The 14,838-nt window shown below is 43.0% G+C and overlaps 1 protein-coding gene across 1 annotated transcript in view; it reads right to left on the bottom strand.

Moving 5' to 3' along the window:
- Positions 1-1,084: 1,084 nt before the first annotated feature.
- The window catches only part of RAB30 (RAB30, member RAS oncogene family), a 48,510-nt gene continuing 34,756 nt past the window's right edge, over positions 1,085-14,838 (bottom strand). The window contains exons 4-5 of the mRNA XM_059838517.1: positions 11,493-11,676; positions 1,085-9,584 (exon numbers count right to left, since the gene is read on the bottom strand). Of these exons, the coding sequence (XP_059694500.1) occupies positions 9,334-9,584; positions 11,493-11,676 (435 nt within the window). The 3' untranslated portion in view covers positions 1,085-9,333. The remainder of the gene's footprint in view (positions 9,585-11,492; positions 11,677-14,838) is intronic.

Below are 14,838 nucleotides of genomic sequence, written 5' to 3'. Positions count from 1 at the left end.
GCTCCTTGGAAGGAAGAGCTGCCACTCTTCACATACCCCTTACCTTTCCGCAGGAAGAGTTTTTTCCAGCCTTCGCTCCCAAAAGCAGCACACTCCAGCCCTCCTCTCTCTCAGTAAATATTCACTTCCCAAGAGGTCTGAGCATCTGAAGGATGTTTCCTTCCCCTCATACCTACCTAGAAGCATACAGGCACTTTTCCCTATCCAAATACCTCTCTGCTCTCTCACAGACTCAAATTGCCAGCTTCCTGGGGAAGGAAGAGCAGATGGTCCAGCCTTCATGTCAGACATTTACCAAGGAAGGAGCTTCAAGGTCAGCGGAAGAAGCAATAAAAGACACATGGTGTCTTCAAGCTTCACAGCTCATTTCTCAGTGTGTCAGCAGGAGTCATCTTTGATGTGGGGCAGAGCACAGGGGAGGAAACCTGATCCCCAGAAGAAGTCAGAGCATAAACTGAAATGTATTTACCAAAAGAGAAAAGGCTTAAAATGGGAGATCTTGTCCAAAAGGATTTTAGGCCTTGAGGAAGGCAGGTCACTGGGGAACTCAAGTGGAGTTCAATGAGGATGAAAACAGCAAGCTGAAGGCTGAACAGAAGGAATGGCATTAAAAAACAAAAAAAAAGACTAGGTCAAAGAATAAAAGACAACCAAAGCATCCAGCCATCATCTGGCATTTATCCTTCACAAATCCAGCATTGTGCATGAACAAGAGTTTAACCTGCCACAGGTTTGCAAGGTCAGTGGGTGGATGGTGCCTCTGTCAAAGGCCACCCTCTAGTGCCTGATGCTGGCATTTCTTTGGCATTTCAAATGTCTATAATTTCTCCTACTTTGAGGATTTTTTTTTTCTGTTGCAAAGGGACCTTGCTCCCATGGGCAGCAGCTCTCTACATCTGCTCCTCTTGTGAGGTCTCAGTGCTGCAAGAGCCTCAGTATGCTCAGCCTAAGCAGAAAATCCTCAGTAGCCATTCATTTGCTGCTCTAATGTCAAATCATGTCAATTGAATGCTTTGTATTTAAGGCAACTTTGTTTTTCAGTCCAAATCAAAAACCAAACAAATCCAACACTTTAGACACCAAGTGGAAAGGATTAAACATTTATTTACATACAGATAGACATGTAAGCAATTTCTAAGTATAAAAAGGACATTACAAATAAATGTGAAGCATCATACATTCATCATCTTGGTCATCCTTTCTCAAGCCCACTGGACCACACTTGACCACAAGAACTTAAAGAAGAGACAAGCCAAATGCTTCTGACAGTGAATGATTCACAGTTTGGTGATTTGCTAACACCTATACCCTCCCCAAAGACAGCACTACCTCACCAACGAGACCAATTGTCTGACCAGCTGTAGTGCATTTTCTCCACTGAAATGGTTGTGCTTGATCAACAAAAACCACATCCTCTCCTCATCCTTCTGGCCAAATGTTTAGGAATGAGGGTTCTTGCTAAAATTCTGTACATTGTGCTAAATTCACAATTGTTAGGGAAAAGACAGCAGACTTTTTCCCACAAAACTCCAACACAGAAAATTCCTTTAATGCTGTGACTTCCCTGGCATGGAAATCACAAACAAAATGCTGCTGTTAGTGTTTAAGCAGATTTTAAAACTACAGTTCAAACTACAGTTGATGGTGTAAAATATACTTTGTTCATGCTGTAAAAGAAATTACGTGTTTCAATGTTGATTTGATAGTAATCAAAGCTGAGGGTAATTCAGGTTTTCTCCTGAGGAAATGAAGATGCCTTTGTAGCATCTCTGAAAATTATCATAGCTTTCAGGAAAGAGGAAATGTTTTAGATTCAAAAGTCTAAAGGTAATGCAGAGCATGACAAACTTGTCAGTTAGATAACATTACAAAGGGAAACAAGCCAGTAAACATAAAATTAAAATGCCTACTCAAAGTATTAATGAATTCAAATGAGAACGGGGTGACTCTTTCTGTATAGATCAAAAGCAGTTTGGAAAAAATCTCATGATCTGCAAATTCACAGAACAGCCAAATATGAGCAGCAGAACAGAGTGAAGTGGAAATAAAAGAGCAGAAAGAGCCTTGTCCCATATTGACAGCTGAGTGACTACAGCTGCTCCAATCTCAGGGTTTTGGGTTTTTTTTTTCCTTTTGTAAACAGCTGTGGAGAATAAAATGGATGTGACATATCTGCAGTGCATCTTATTATGCTAAAAACTATGGCATATTTTAAACTACTTCCCTAATATCCAGAGATAAACTTGTCACTCCCAATCAGCATAGTAACAAGCACTGGGCTTACTCCATACTCTCATTAGAGGGCCTTTTCTCTACTAAAATGTTGGCTTCAGAAGTTAGTTTTTCCCCCTTCCGTGCTGGCTGTGTGTGGGGGTGAGTGTTAACCCTTTCTTCCCAACAGTCTGTAAGAGCTGAGGCAATGGCAGTGCCTGAAATCATAGCAGCTCTCCCCACCATAGACCAACTATTTTATTGCCCCTCTATTAAAATGTAAAACTGGCATTCCCTCTCCTCTGCTTGCCCTCCTGTAAAGACTCAGCTGCTGGGACACTGCAGGACTGTGCATTTACTAAAGCACAGTGGCAATGATGCAATCCCAGCCTTCAGAGACATTCCCAGCACCCTCCTCCCCAGTGAGAGCTCCTCCTCCACACCACCCCAAGTCTCACTGGATGGAGAGCAGCACCCACCTACCCACTAAAGAGCAACTCATTTGCACCAAACTCCCATGAATTCTGAATGTCTGAATCTCTTTTATTGGTCCTGTAAGAAGGAAGTATTCCTTACAGGGTGTCCTGGCTGGAAGGGACTTATTGAATTATTAACTTTATGTCCATAGGAAGAAGCTCAAGGTGTCACAGAAAATGGTCTCTGCTGCTCTTCTTTCTAAGTAAAGCAGGAGTCAGATCTAGTGTTTCATGCAATCAGATCATCCCTCACAGTGCTTGAGGCATGAGCAGTAATTAGAGAAGAGCAGATTCATTGATGAGGGGTGCTAGAGGAATCAAGCTTTGAGAAGTGCCGAGGTTTGCATTTGCGTGACACCAGACACTCCAGAGCCCTTGACTGCTGCCCATGAAAGCATGAGAATACTTTTAATATCCCCTCTGCCCCAGGGAACTGTGCACAGCTAAAACCATGACTGACACAGGTTTTGGCCATGTCATTTTTTGCCTGAGGACCCCAGGCATTCAGAAAATGCTCACCAGGGACACCACCACTGTGTACTCATGAGTGTGCGTGTCCTTGAGAATATTATCCTAAGATAATCATAAGTGGAAAAAGCAAAGGTGCAAATGTAAAGTTGGCATCTGTTTTTGAATAATATTGTAGCACAAACCAGAGGTAAAATTATCTTCTGGAAAAGGATAACCTGTTAAAAAAAATGTAATCACATGTACCAAATCCTAATTGCAAATTATTAACGTGAAAACAGAGACAATCTCTGAGTCCTGTAAACCCAGCCCTTGTTCATCCAGACAGAGAAGTTGAGCTGTTGATCCTGGCTGTGCTCTTAAAACCAATCTAATTTTTCACTGACAACATTTACAGCCTGAATTACACTCATTGCCACCTCATTTTCTGCTCTGAGTTATCTTTCCCCAGTTATCCCACTAACAGTATTTGAAGGAGCAAGTTTTAGAGATCAGGCTTTTTTCCTAGATATGTGGCTCCCACTGGGAAAGAAACACACACCTGTAACTCACATGGCATAGTTCCTACTTCTGGTTTAAGTTACAGCTCGCTCACATGAGGGGAAAGGTTGTGATGGTGTCGGTGAGTGACAACAGCTGGTGATTATCCCAGCTGGATATGGTTCAGTACAGCAAAGGCAACTTTGGGTCAGGTGAGTGAGGTGGTGATTAGAAGGGTAAGTCAGAGCAAGGCAGCTGCTGCTTTGGGAGCCCTGCATCATGGTCAGCGTGCTGCTGTCTGCCTTCCCAGCCAAGACAAATCCTAAACTGAGGCAGATGTGAGGTCAGTAACATTTATAGTACATTGAGCTACAGCTCAAGTGGATGATTGCATTTCAAAGACATCACCAGTTCCAGTTGAGGCTGCTCTGCTTAGGATGCACTGCATACTTATAAGAAATGAAGCTATTGTTTCACCACCATTCACCATCGTAAGACAAGACTGTCCTTCCAAATGATGATGGTTGAACAGCAGCTACAACAGTGATTACCCACAGCAACAAGAGGACAGAACAGATGCAAGGAAAAAGGGTGATGTCAACCCAAAATTTGTTGAGATGACAAAGTTTGTAAAAAGAGGAAGAAAATATGTTGATTTAAGAGGGTTTTCACTACTAGAATGGAGGAGTATTTCCTTTGGCTCCAGAGGGTTTTTCTGGTGAGACCTTATGTACAGAGGCATACAGAAAAGGATGGAGAGCTTCCATACTTGCTCACTGGGAATTCACACAATGTCCTCTAGAAACACCTTTTTCTAACTGAATTAACTCAAAAAAGGACTTTGTTAGTAGAGTTGGTAGGAGCCAATCACATAAGGATATATTTGGAGCTTTGACATTAAAAGTAAAATAATGCAAAATTTCAGACTAAATTTCAAAGGAAACCTTTATGAAAGCCCAGAGCAATCAAAATAAAATCTATAGGCGCAATTTTAAAACAGGATGGGACGGAGAAAATCCTGAGCATGTGAAGCCATCTCTTTACTTGCATTTTCTACTACAGAGTCATCTTTCCATTGCAGAAATGACTGTAGCATTCATCTCTGCCCCACAGCAAGGAGAGGGTTTCTGTGACAGTGTCTCCAGCCATATCTGACCCCAATGGCACCACAGGTTCCCAAAGGGCAGTGTATCCTACATGTTTGCTCTGCCTGTTTCAATAGCTGGAGAATTTCACCTATTTTCCAATTGAATTTGGTCTCTGACTGCAGGAACCATGCCAGCTCAACATTTCAGACTGATTTACAGACAGTCCTTCGTACTGAAAAGAGAAGACAAGTGGAAAAGCAGCTGAACAAACAGCAGTCCTTTGGGATAACAAACAAGGCAAAACCCAGTGGATTTGGCTCTAACTAATTGCATCCCTTGTCAGCAAAAGCTCTGGAAAGCCTGTTGGCCCTCGTGTGTGCACCCACCGTGCTTCTGCATCACTGACTTCGACTTTCCCTCTTTTCAAATCACTGTCTCCTGTGTCAGCCCCAGTCTGCTGCTGGCATTACTGATGCTGAAGGAATTCGATAGCCATTAACTGCTCAACCTAGACTAGCAGGAGCCAACTGTTACCAACACAGCCATCTCCAAAAAAAAAAAAACACAAACAGCACCAGCAGGCTGACAGATTTTTGGGGCTGTTTCATGTGTTCTACAGCAAAGAACAAAGTATCTTGCCTGAAAATTTGTCATGAGTGGTTTTCATTAAATAATGATCATAGAGCCATTTAGCATTCAGCACAAACACGTCTCTGACTGCACGCTCTTACCTGGAGGTCAAATCAAGACTTCAGGGTTCGAGGTAGGATGATGCACCCAGCATCCTCTTTCTTTACAGAGCTCATAATTTCACTTTTTCCATCTTATTTCTTTGACCTGAAAGGTTTTTTTTAATTTGGGTTTTTTGTCCTCTAGCATGGCTTGTCTCAGAAAACTCTGTGTCAACATCCAATGCAGAACTTCACAGCAAGTACTTCACACCCAGTGATCTGAAGCACTGAATGTTTGGTGGTTTACTCAAGATCAGCCTGACTGAATCAGTGGCTCCCACTGAAAATTAGAGTTTAGACCATCCAGTTTTCAGACATGCTTCTATTAATCTCTGCTAACAGGCTTGCTAGATTAAGCAAACAGCTGTTGATCACCCAGTATTGGCTTCTGCTTGGACATAATTATTGTGCTAAAAATGTCACGAAGGGTCTCATTACAGGACTACTACAAAAATTAACATTCAGCCAGAAATATTATTACTCCATGGCTGTGAATATATCACCCTCAAAACACATTCAAACCCAGCAACCACACTAAAAGCTTGGCTCTTCTGATAGTAGAGAACATTCCCAGTCAAATTTGGCCCCATTATATCAATTCTGCACGGGTTTTGGATACTTCATCCAGCAAGCATCACAAGGCTTTTACTGACAGTTCTCTAAAAAAATCTAGCAATGTGTTTAGTTGGTGAGCTGATTATCACATAATTGGGACTTTTTATTTTTCAAGACTCTGAGGTTGATAAAGTTCTTTTTCCAGTTGGGAAGCCTTCAGCAGTGGATCAGACTGTAGAAGAGAAGACAAATCCCCAGTGCTACAAGGAAAGTTTGGCTGTATGCACTACAGAGATATTCGGAGGTGTACAAAAGTAACTCCAGGAAAGGAGTTACTACAATAAAACACCACTTCTTCAACAAGAGGTGTCTGCAAAAAGCAGAGAGACAGAGAGATGAGTCTCAAACTACAGCTTTGGTTTATGACCACATAAAAAGCGTTGCACATACCACCATTGTTTCCTTTCAACTTTTTAAGTCTACACAGAATAAACACTGAAAGGAATCAGCTCAAATTTGACTGGAGAAGTCAGGTCATTTACTTGAACATCAGCCCAACCCCAGCACTCCACCCCATCACAAAAGCACATCACTGTCTGGAGATGGAATCCTTACACAAAGATTCACTAGCAATAAAAAGAATCAGTGCTTTGAAGTTGCTAGTAGGCAGCTAGTCCCCAAAATAGTCACCTACAGATTCGGAAAGCTCTGGGAGAAGATTTAGGCTTCTAGAAATCACAAAGTAAATATACAAAAAAATTAAGTTAGCAGTTTCTGCTATTTGACCAGCTCAGTTTGTTCAGACATGTTCCAGCTCCAGAAGTGATGCAAAGAGCACTTTAGAATGCATTTATAGTGCTACTCAGCAGGGATGAAGAGTACCTGCCCAGCTTTGATCTTTTTGGAAACCAGGCTGAGTTACCCACGGGTGTTTTATTGGGCACTCTCCTTCCTTCTCGATTAAGCTGATCAAAGAGCCCTGCCCTATTTGTTATCAATTATATGCTGACAGGTCCAGCTTCAGGGACTAAGACCTACTACAAATTAAATGCACATGGTATTGATTTTTAACTTGAGTTTTACCTGCCATGGAACACCGTGAGCCCAGCTCTAAAGAACTACCTGAGAGCTGTGCAGAATCAGCTCTCTTGGAGTTGGGTGCGCTTCACAAGCTCAAATGAAGCTGCATTTGGTGATTTGGGGAATGTTCAAGAAAAGATACTGCTCTTCAGCACAGATCACATGGTCCAGTACAGCAGAAGCCACCAAGTCCCACACATTTCCAAATCCTCCGGATTACAACATGAGCAGAGGCTGAAATGGACCAGAGCAGAGCAGCAGATGACGTGTCCCCCAGCATCTCACACTTACAGAAGCTCTTTGCTAAATGTTACCTAAATGACAAACAAGCTTCATACCACAACTTCTACATCTTCCTTTTACCACTAGTCATAAAAATGACCTAAAAATAGCAATAAAATATTAAAAATGGCCATATGACAAACCAATCCCGCCTCTCTCTGACACAGAGTCAACTTCCTGTTACATATCAAAGGCACAACATGATACAGCCCAAAAAAAAAATCTTTCCAGGAAACAAAAAAAAAAAAAAAAAAGGCATTTCAGAATGCCCCTTTTTTTAATTGCTATTTTTTTTCAATAAGTACTTACTGGCAGCTTTTTATGTCAATACAAAAGCTCTGTTATAATCTTCAGTAAAAGCCAAATAATATTAAATTGATTAACTCTAAATTGCAGCATATCACAGCCATGTAATCACCAGGAGAGATTTATCCAGATTAGCTAAACTGAACTCAAACTCCTAAATATAATTGCTTATGTGCGCATTCACTATCTCCTGATTTTGCTTCCATGCCAAGGTGTAGAATTGCAATGCATTGTATGGCACTAGAGGTGGAGTAACATCACAAACTCCAGGGTGCTTCCACTTCAGAGCTTCTGTAGGAAGAAGTTGCCTAAAGAGTTACATGTACCAGCGTTTGGGATTAAGGGTGCAAAGCATCAGGTAAATAAAATGACTCTACAGCCCTGAACCTAAAAGCTACCCTAGCAGAGAGACTGGACACCAAGAAGAGACCTTCAAGAGCACCTCTGAGAGCAGTTCCACAAGGTGAGAGCTGGATAGAGCAGCATGGAAGGACACCACTTGCAACCCATTGCTATCTCCACTGACCATCAAACAAACCCTCCACAAACTTGTGCTCCTGCCTTCCAACAAGATCTGTATCTACAGGCTTTGTTCTCCAGCTGCACCAGCGCAGACTGCCGGCTCTGACTGTGCTTCCTTGGAACCCTTGTACACCATCCATGCACCCCCAAGACTTTGGTCATGTCTGGGGCACTTCTGCCAAGTCCACCAATCATCTTTCCCAAGGCTAACTTTTTACATCAGGACATGACTAATTAGAGGAGGAATGGTTAATTTATTTATTTATTTTTATTTCTGGAAAGTCTTCATCCTTTGTTGGATATCAAAGAAGCACACAGTCCTTTCCCACTATGTTCAGGCCTAGAAAAAGAGGTAATGAGATTTTTTTTTTTATTTTTATGAACAGTGCTTATTAGTGTTTTTTTTCCTAACCAGTCCGAGTTACACATTCAGAAGACAGTAATGTGGTAAGACTACATTTGGCCTATGGAATATTTGCTGAACTGCTAGCACCAAAGGGAACGACTGAGCCGTATCCAGATCTTCTTCAATCTTGTAAATGCTGCTATATGTAACTTTTTTGTTTATTCCACGTTCATGAAAGTGCCTGTAGATGAGAGACATAACACTATTTCAAACACCAGAGTCCTCCATGAAGGCGCAGGGGCAGACGTTATGTACACATCCGACGAGCTCGCTCGCTGACAGCCCAGAAGATTGCCAGGGTAGTCCAAAGTCAGTGTTCATTGTTGCGTTTCTTCTTACTTTGTTTTACTTTAAAAAGGATCAAACACATTGTTCTGTAACAGAGATTTTGATCTCTGCAGTATCTTCAAGAAAGGCTGGCCTACACTCGCACAGAAGGAAACAAAACAGCTCATGTTCTACATTACATGAAGCACTTGTGCAACTCTTCCTTTTCTGACCTGCTCCACAGACTGCAAGAAAAATGAAATTTAAACTCTGCTGTATTCTGCTACATTGCCATGCAGCTGGAACCATCAGCCTGCCATGCTTCCAGGACTGTAACCTGACTCTGAGCAAGCCAGATGGGTCTGATTGGCAGGAACTCCTTCAAGTAGATAAATCCCAGCAGAGAAAAAAAAAAAAATCCACTTGGCCCATGGCAGAAGGGGCAATCACATGCCAGCTCTTTAATTAAAATTACAGCAAGTCAAGTAGCTGATACTTTTCCCCTCTCCTGGTAAGGGGGATGAGACATTGTTCACAAGGGTGTTCTGTCGTGCCTCGCTGATCAACCGGCAGGCCAAGTCCAGGAAGAGTTTCTCCACATTATCCGATTCTTTTGCTGACGTTTCCAGATAGTACATGTCCTGGGCTTCAGAAAACTCTGCAGCTCTTTGCTGGGAGACTTCCCTCTTATCAGCTAAATCAATCTTATTACCTGCATTGATAAAATATTTTAGAAAAGGAGTTAACTTCAAAACCAAGAGAAACTGAGGTCTATAAAGGATAAATAAGAGTTTGGTTTGATATATGTATGGACAGTGGTCTGGATATGTAACTCCTAGTGCTTGCTCTCCCCTCCAAATAATGCGTTCCCTGAAACACCCAAGTCCATTTAATATCAGCTCATGTAATGAAATATGCCCTGTAAACATCCAAGCCAGTAAGCTTTAATTTAGCACCAGTGCATCTGTTTGCTGCTATCAACCAACATTAAAGGATTTCCATGCTAACATCTATTGAAAATTCTCCTGTGCTTGCTCTGAGGAGCACTTAAAATGTCAATTATAGCATATGAGACACTAAATGTGATATTCATCATGTTGTTACAAGCTTTTTAAAAAGCCTGGCATGGAAGGAAGGCTCCCTGTTTCAATATTCCAGTATAGAACTTGGCTGTGGAGGCTGGAAGAGGGATGGACTTGCAGGGCACTTGCAGAGTGAGGTGAGGTGAGAAACCAACCCTTTGGTTCAGAGAGATCTGTCTGGCAGAGAGCTGATTAAAGCCTCAAGCCAGCATCTGATATGATGATACACTATTGCTGGCTGCTTAACTTCAAACATGATGTTTCTGCCGTAAATCAATCTTACAACGTTGGTAACAGACCAGGTCCTGCAATAACAGGCTGCTCTGCCCACAGACTCAGCAGGTTCAGGAGGAAACCCCTCCTGGAACTCCTACCAGTAATTTTATGAGAGCTCATAGAAGGAAGAGGTGGTGTTTCCACCAGCAAGTCTTCTCTCATTGCCTTTTCCTCCGAGATCTCCTTTCCCAAAAAAAGCAGAGTCTTGGACCCACTACCTGCACTGAAGTTACCCTCCTAAACAGATTATTACTCAACACAAGTGATTTATGGGTGTCACCATCTTCAAAGGGTGTGTTATGACTAAAATATGATTTATATGCTGTGGTGTAGATTCTATCAATTAACTTAATGTTCACTGAAAAAAAAAATACTGTACATTTGTTAGTCATTTATTAATTTTTTCTGCACCATTTGTACCCAAGCCATACTCATGGAGTATGAGTTTCTTGTATGGAAGCTCTATAAAACCCTAAGCTCACTTGAAGTAACACTGGGGCACGGTAAACTCAAAAGATTTTTTCTTCCCTTTAAAATACACTTTTAGACACCTCTTACAATGACCTAAATTTTTTCATTTTAATAGCAAACTATTAAAGGTGACACTGTAGCATGAAACTTCTTGACTTTCCCCAAGTTATTTTTCCACTGTTCTTTATATATTCTTGGACCTTTAAAAGCCAAGTCCCAACTATCAGATGCTGAAAGCAGAGCATGGAAAAGCACTGGTAGGCAAAATAACCTTCCCCTTGCTTGTAGCAGACAGATGGCCTGAGGTCTGTTTTGCCTTGAGTTGAAGCTCTACAGATTAATATAACATTCCGTTGTTTATTTTTAGTCTCCCTAAAACCCATGCAAGAACATCCAGTTTTCCAGCACTGCCCCACCATGTCCTGATGCGGTTCCCAGATCCTGACCGCTTGAGACAGGACTGGTTGTCCCAAACCTATGGAGGGTAGCATCACCAGCTCAAGTAGGTCCTCACTTATTTGTGGAGATCTGGGCTTGGAGTCACAAGGGGAACTGCTCCATCCTTAGCTCGGTGGTAGCTGCACCACCCACACTTCAGTCCCTCATGGTGGGAAGCATCCCTCTCTGCACACAACAGCCTTAGACCCCAACCAGGACCACCCTTCACGGGGTGGCACCCTGAACACCACTGGGAGCATCCTGGGGCTGTTTGCAGAAGGCAAGGTCGGAGCACAGGCTGCAGGCAGGCACAGCTCTCCCGCGGAGGCAGCCCCCGGGGCCACAAGGCTTACCCACGAGCACGGTGATGACCTTGTTGCTGGCGTACTGCTCGATCTCGCGCAGCCACTCGGGCAGGCAGCGGAAGGACTCCTCGCAGGTGATGTCATAGGTCAGGATCAGCGCGTTGGCGCTGCGGTAGTAGCTCTGCGTGATGGACCGGAACCGCTCCTGGCCCGCCGTGTCCCAGATCTGCAGCTTTGGCCACAGCAAGGAAGGGTGGGAAACAGAAAGGAAAAAAAAAATTATTTAATTTTTTTATTTGATAGCGGCACCATTTCGACCTAAAAAATCCCCTTCAGGGTAAAACCAATGCCGGGAAAGCACTTTGCTCCTCTCCCTTCTGCTTCCCCTCCCCCAGCATTGTTTGTTTCTGCTCCTGCACTTGTGGATTGAAATGCAAGGCACAAAGTCAGCTGGCACTGCGGCCGACAGCCCTGGAAGCTGCAAGTCTGTCAGCTTCCATGCAACTTCTAGCATCTCCCTCTGCAGTGGGCAGAACTGCCAGCCTGGAGGGGCTAGAGGGAGAAAGTAACTTCTCCCACCTCTGAAGTTTAACAGCAGCAGCTTCCATTCCCAGGGAGGAATTAGAATGCCTCTCCTCTAGCTCGTGGAGCGGGTTGAAGTTATCCAGAGACAATGCAGTGATGAGTGAAAAGCACAGGAGCTTAGCTGAAGGCTTATCTAAAGTTTGGAACACATTTCCTCTAAACAACTTCAGCCATCTCATCCAGCTGCTCACTGTTTGCCTTCCCAACATGTAGCATTGGCTACATCACAGAATCCCAAAAGGGTTTGAGTTGGAAGGGACCACCTAGCTCCAACCCCTCTGCCATGGGCAGGGACACCCTCCAGCAGACCAGGTTGTTCAAAGCCCTATTGAACCTGGCCTTGAACACTTCCAGGGATGGAGCATCCACAGCTTCTCTGGACAGCCTGTCCCTGTGTCTCACCACCATCAAAGAACTCATGAATGTTTGCCAAACCCTCTGGATCCACAAAGACAACCTACATTTCCCAACAGAAATTACACTTATACTTTTATAAGTTTTATATTTTGACCATCTGATAGTTTTTAGTGGGTCATCAAAACCTCAATTCTTCAAAAAGGAAGTCTAAGAAAAAGATCCATGATTAAGATAATTTCAAGATAAAAGAGTATTTCTCTGCTTCAGCTTTTATTTTTTTAAAGCACCTCTCCCTGGAATTAAATATGTGGAAGGATGATTTCCAGCCAAAATCCTGTGTACTTTGGGAAGAAAAAGGTAAAGTATTTGAGATATTTTCCATATGTTCAGCAGTCTGTACAGAGGAAACCTTATTCTTGCCCAGTTCCAAAGCTGAGCTATGCCAGCCACTCATCATAAATATGTTAGTTTGAAATGAGAGCTCCCGGTAGCAGCTTTTAGATGTGGGGTATAATTTTGGGGGGAAAAAAAAAACCAAAAAAAAAAACCCCAAAAAAAACCAACACTTTTTTTTTTTTTTTTTGCAGAGTCAGTAATTGTGGTGGGCTCGCAGCTCCTGGGCACCTTTGTGCTTTAATCTCTTGGCATAGTCGTACCTAAATGGCTGAACCTGGTATCTGTAAAGTAACACACAAAACCGTAAGTGAAGTTCCTTGCACATGAAAACCAGATAATGAATGAGTCCTTGCTAAAACAAACCAGCCTCCAAACTCTGGCAGATGGAAAGATACAGATAATTCTGTTGTTATTCAGCTGTTTCCCAGGAGAAACATTTAATCACTGTCTACTGGCTAACTCCAGCTTATATATATTCTGCCTTTATTGAGAAGATCTCTAAATTGATAAAAAACTTGATGTGAATATGTTCTCCCACTGTTTTAATCCAATGAACACTGAAAGCAGAAGAGATTGTGGAATCTGGGGAGAGAAGACATGAGTCTACCTGTGAGCTGGGTGCAGAAGGCAGGGAAGAGCCCTCAGTCTTACAGCCACTGATAAACTCTTCCTGCACGCAAAGTGCACATCTCACACTTTCCCTCAATGGTCATTTCTGTCAAAATATTTCAAAGCAACTATTTTATTTGTACAATTTTTTTTCCCCCCCAGAATAACCAAAGGACAATGTCTGACTCAGCCTGCAGAAAACCTAGATATTTTCTTGTGTCAGCTGATACTTCCTGCCCTCCCAACACTTGCACACACATTTAGCTTTCCACCAAGCCCATATAACACAGCCCTCTGCTCACAGCCCTGAGGATGCTTAGCTTTGACCAGCATGGTAAGTGCTATCTGCTTTGCTTCAATTTGTGGGCCCTCTTGCTACAAGTGCTGCACGTATTTTTGGAGTTTACTGGAAGAAGCCAGGCAGATCAAAATCCCCCCACAACTGCACAGTGCTCTCCCAGCTCATTGGGCAGGGAGCATTGGTAGCTGCTCATATCTGGAAAAGCCTGCACACAGCTTTCATACTAGCTAGTCCCTCTCCACAGACTTTATAATGCTATTTTGAAAGCTGGAAAGTATTTTTCCTCAGAAATCCATAATTTATTTTCAAGTCTCAAAACTCTTTTGGTAAACAGCTCTGCTCCCTCATTCTGGATCCCAGCAGACATGCAGGGGAGGCTGCCCAGCACAGAGGCAAGAGAGTCATGGCTTGGGCACTGCTAAATGGCTAACAGCCAGAGCAGCTCTGTTCTCTGACTCATTCTGCTTTCCCCTCTCATTAAATGTTCATTCTCACCAGCACTGCTTACTCAAAAAGTTTCAGCTACAAGACCACTGAAAGAAATCTGTTTGCCTTCCAGATGCCAGAGGGCTCATTCCAGTGCCCAAATATATCATACTAAGCTCCCACCAAGGCTTGGTCACTGAAACTGAGCTCCAGCAACTCCAACTTACTGCACTGGTGGGGGCAGGAGAGGGAGCTTAGAACCCAGTATTGGCCACGTCAAATACAGTGGTTACACCAGCTAGCACTTGCCAAGGCTCTGTGACACACAATCCTGCCCCAAGGTGATTCAGAGAGGACACTTATGCATTCATCAGACATTTGCAGGGTAGCAGAAACTCCTCATTTAGCTTGTAGAACTCCCCTGAACCATCCTTGCCCCTGAGACAGCTCATACTGGCACAACTGCTTCCAGTATTCTCTTAAAAACTTTGCACCTTCAGTCCAAATTAATCTTAAATCAGAATTATATGACAGGAGCAACACTTCAAACACAAACAAGTCCTGAGGGTAAGTTCACCAGTACAAACTCCAGACCTCATATAAAAGGGATGTTCTAAAGCTCCAGCAGAATTTGACAGAGAACCAGATGCTTGAAAAGGAGAGGTATCTGAAGTGGATGGGATTCACGTTCCCCAGGACTGCTTTTCTCCCTCTAATGAC

This window comes from Haemorhous mexicanus, chromosome 2 (assembly GCF_027477595.1).
Source record: "Haemorhous mexicanus isolate bHaeMex1 chromosome 2, bHaeMex1.pri, whole genome shotgun sequence".
NCBI lineage: Eukaryota > Metazoa > Chordata > Aves > Passeriformes > Fringillidae > Haemorhous > Haemorhous mexicanus.
This window is presented reverse-complemented; position numbering and strand designations above follow the sequence as displayed.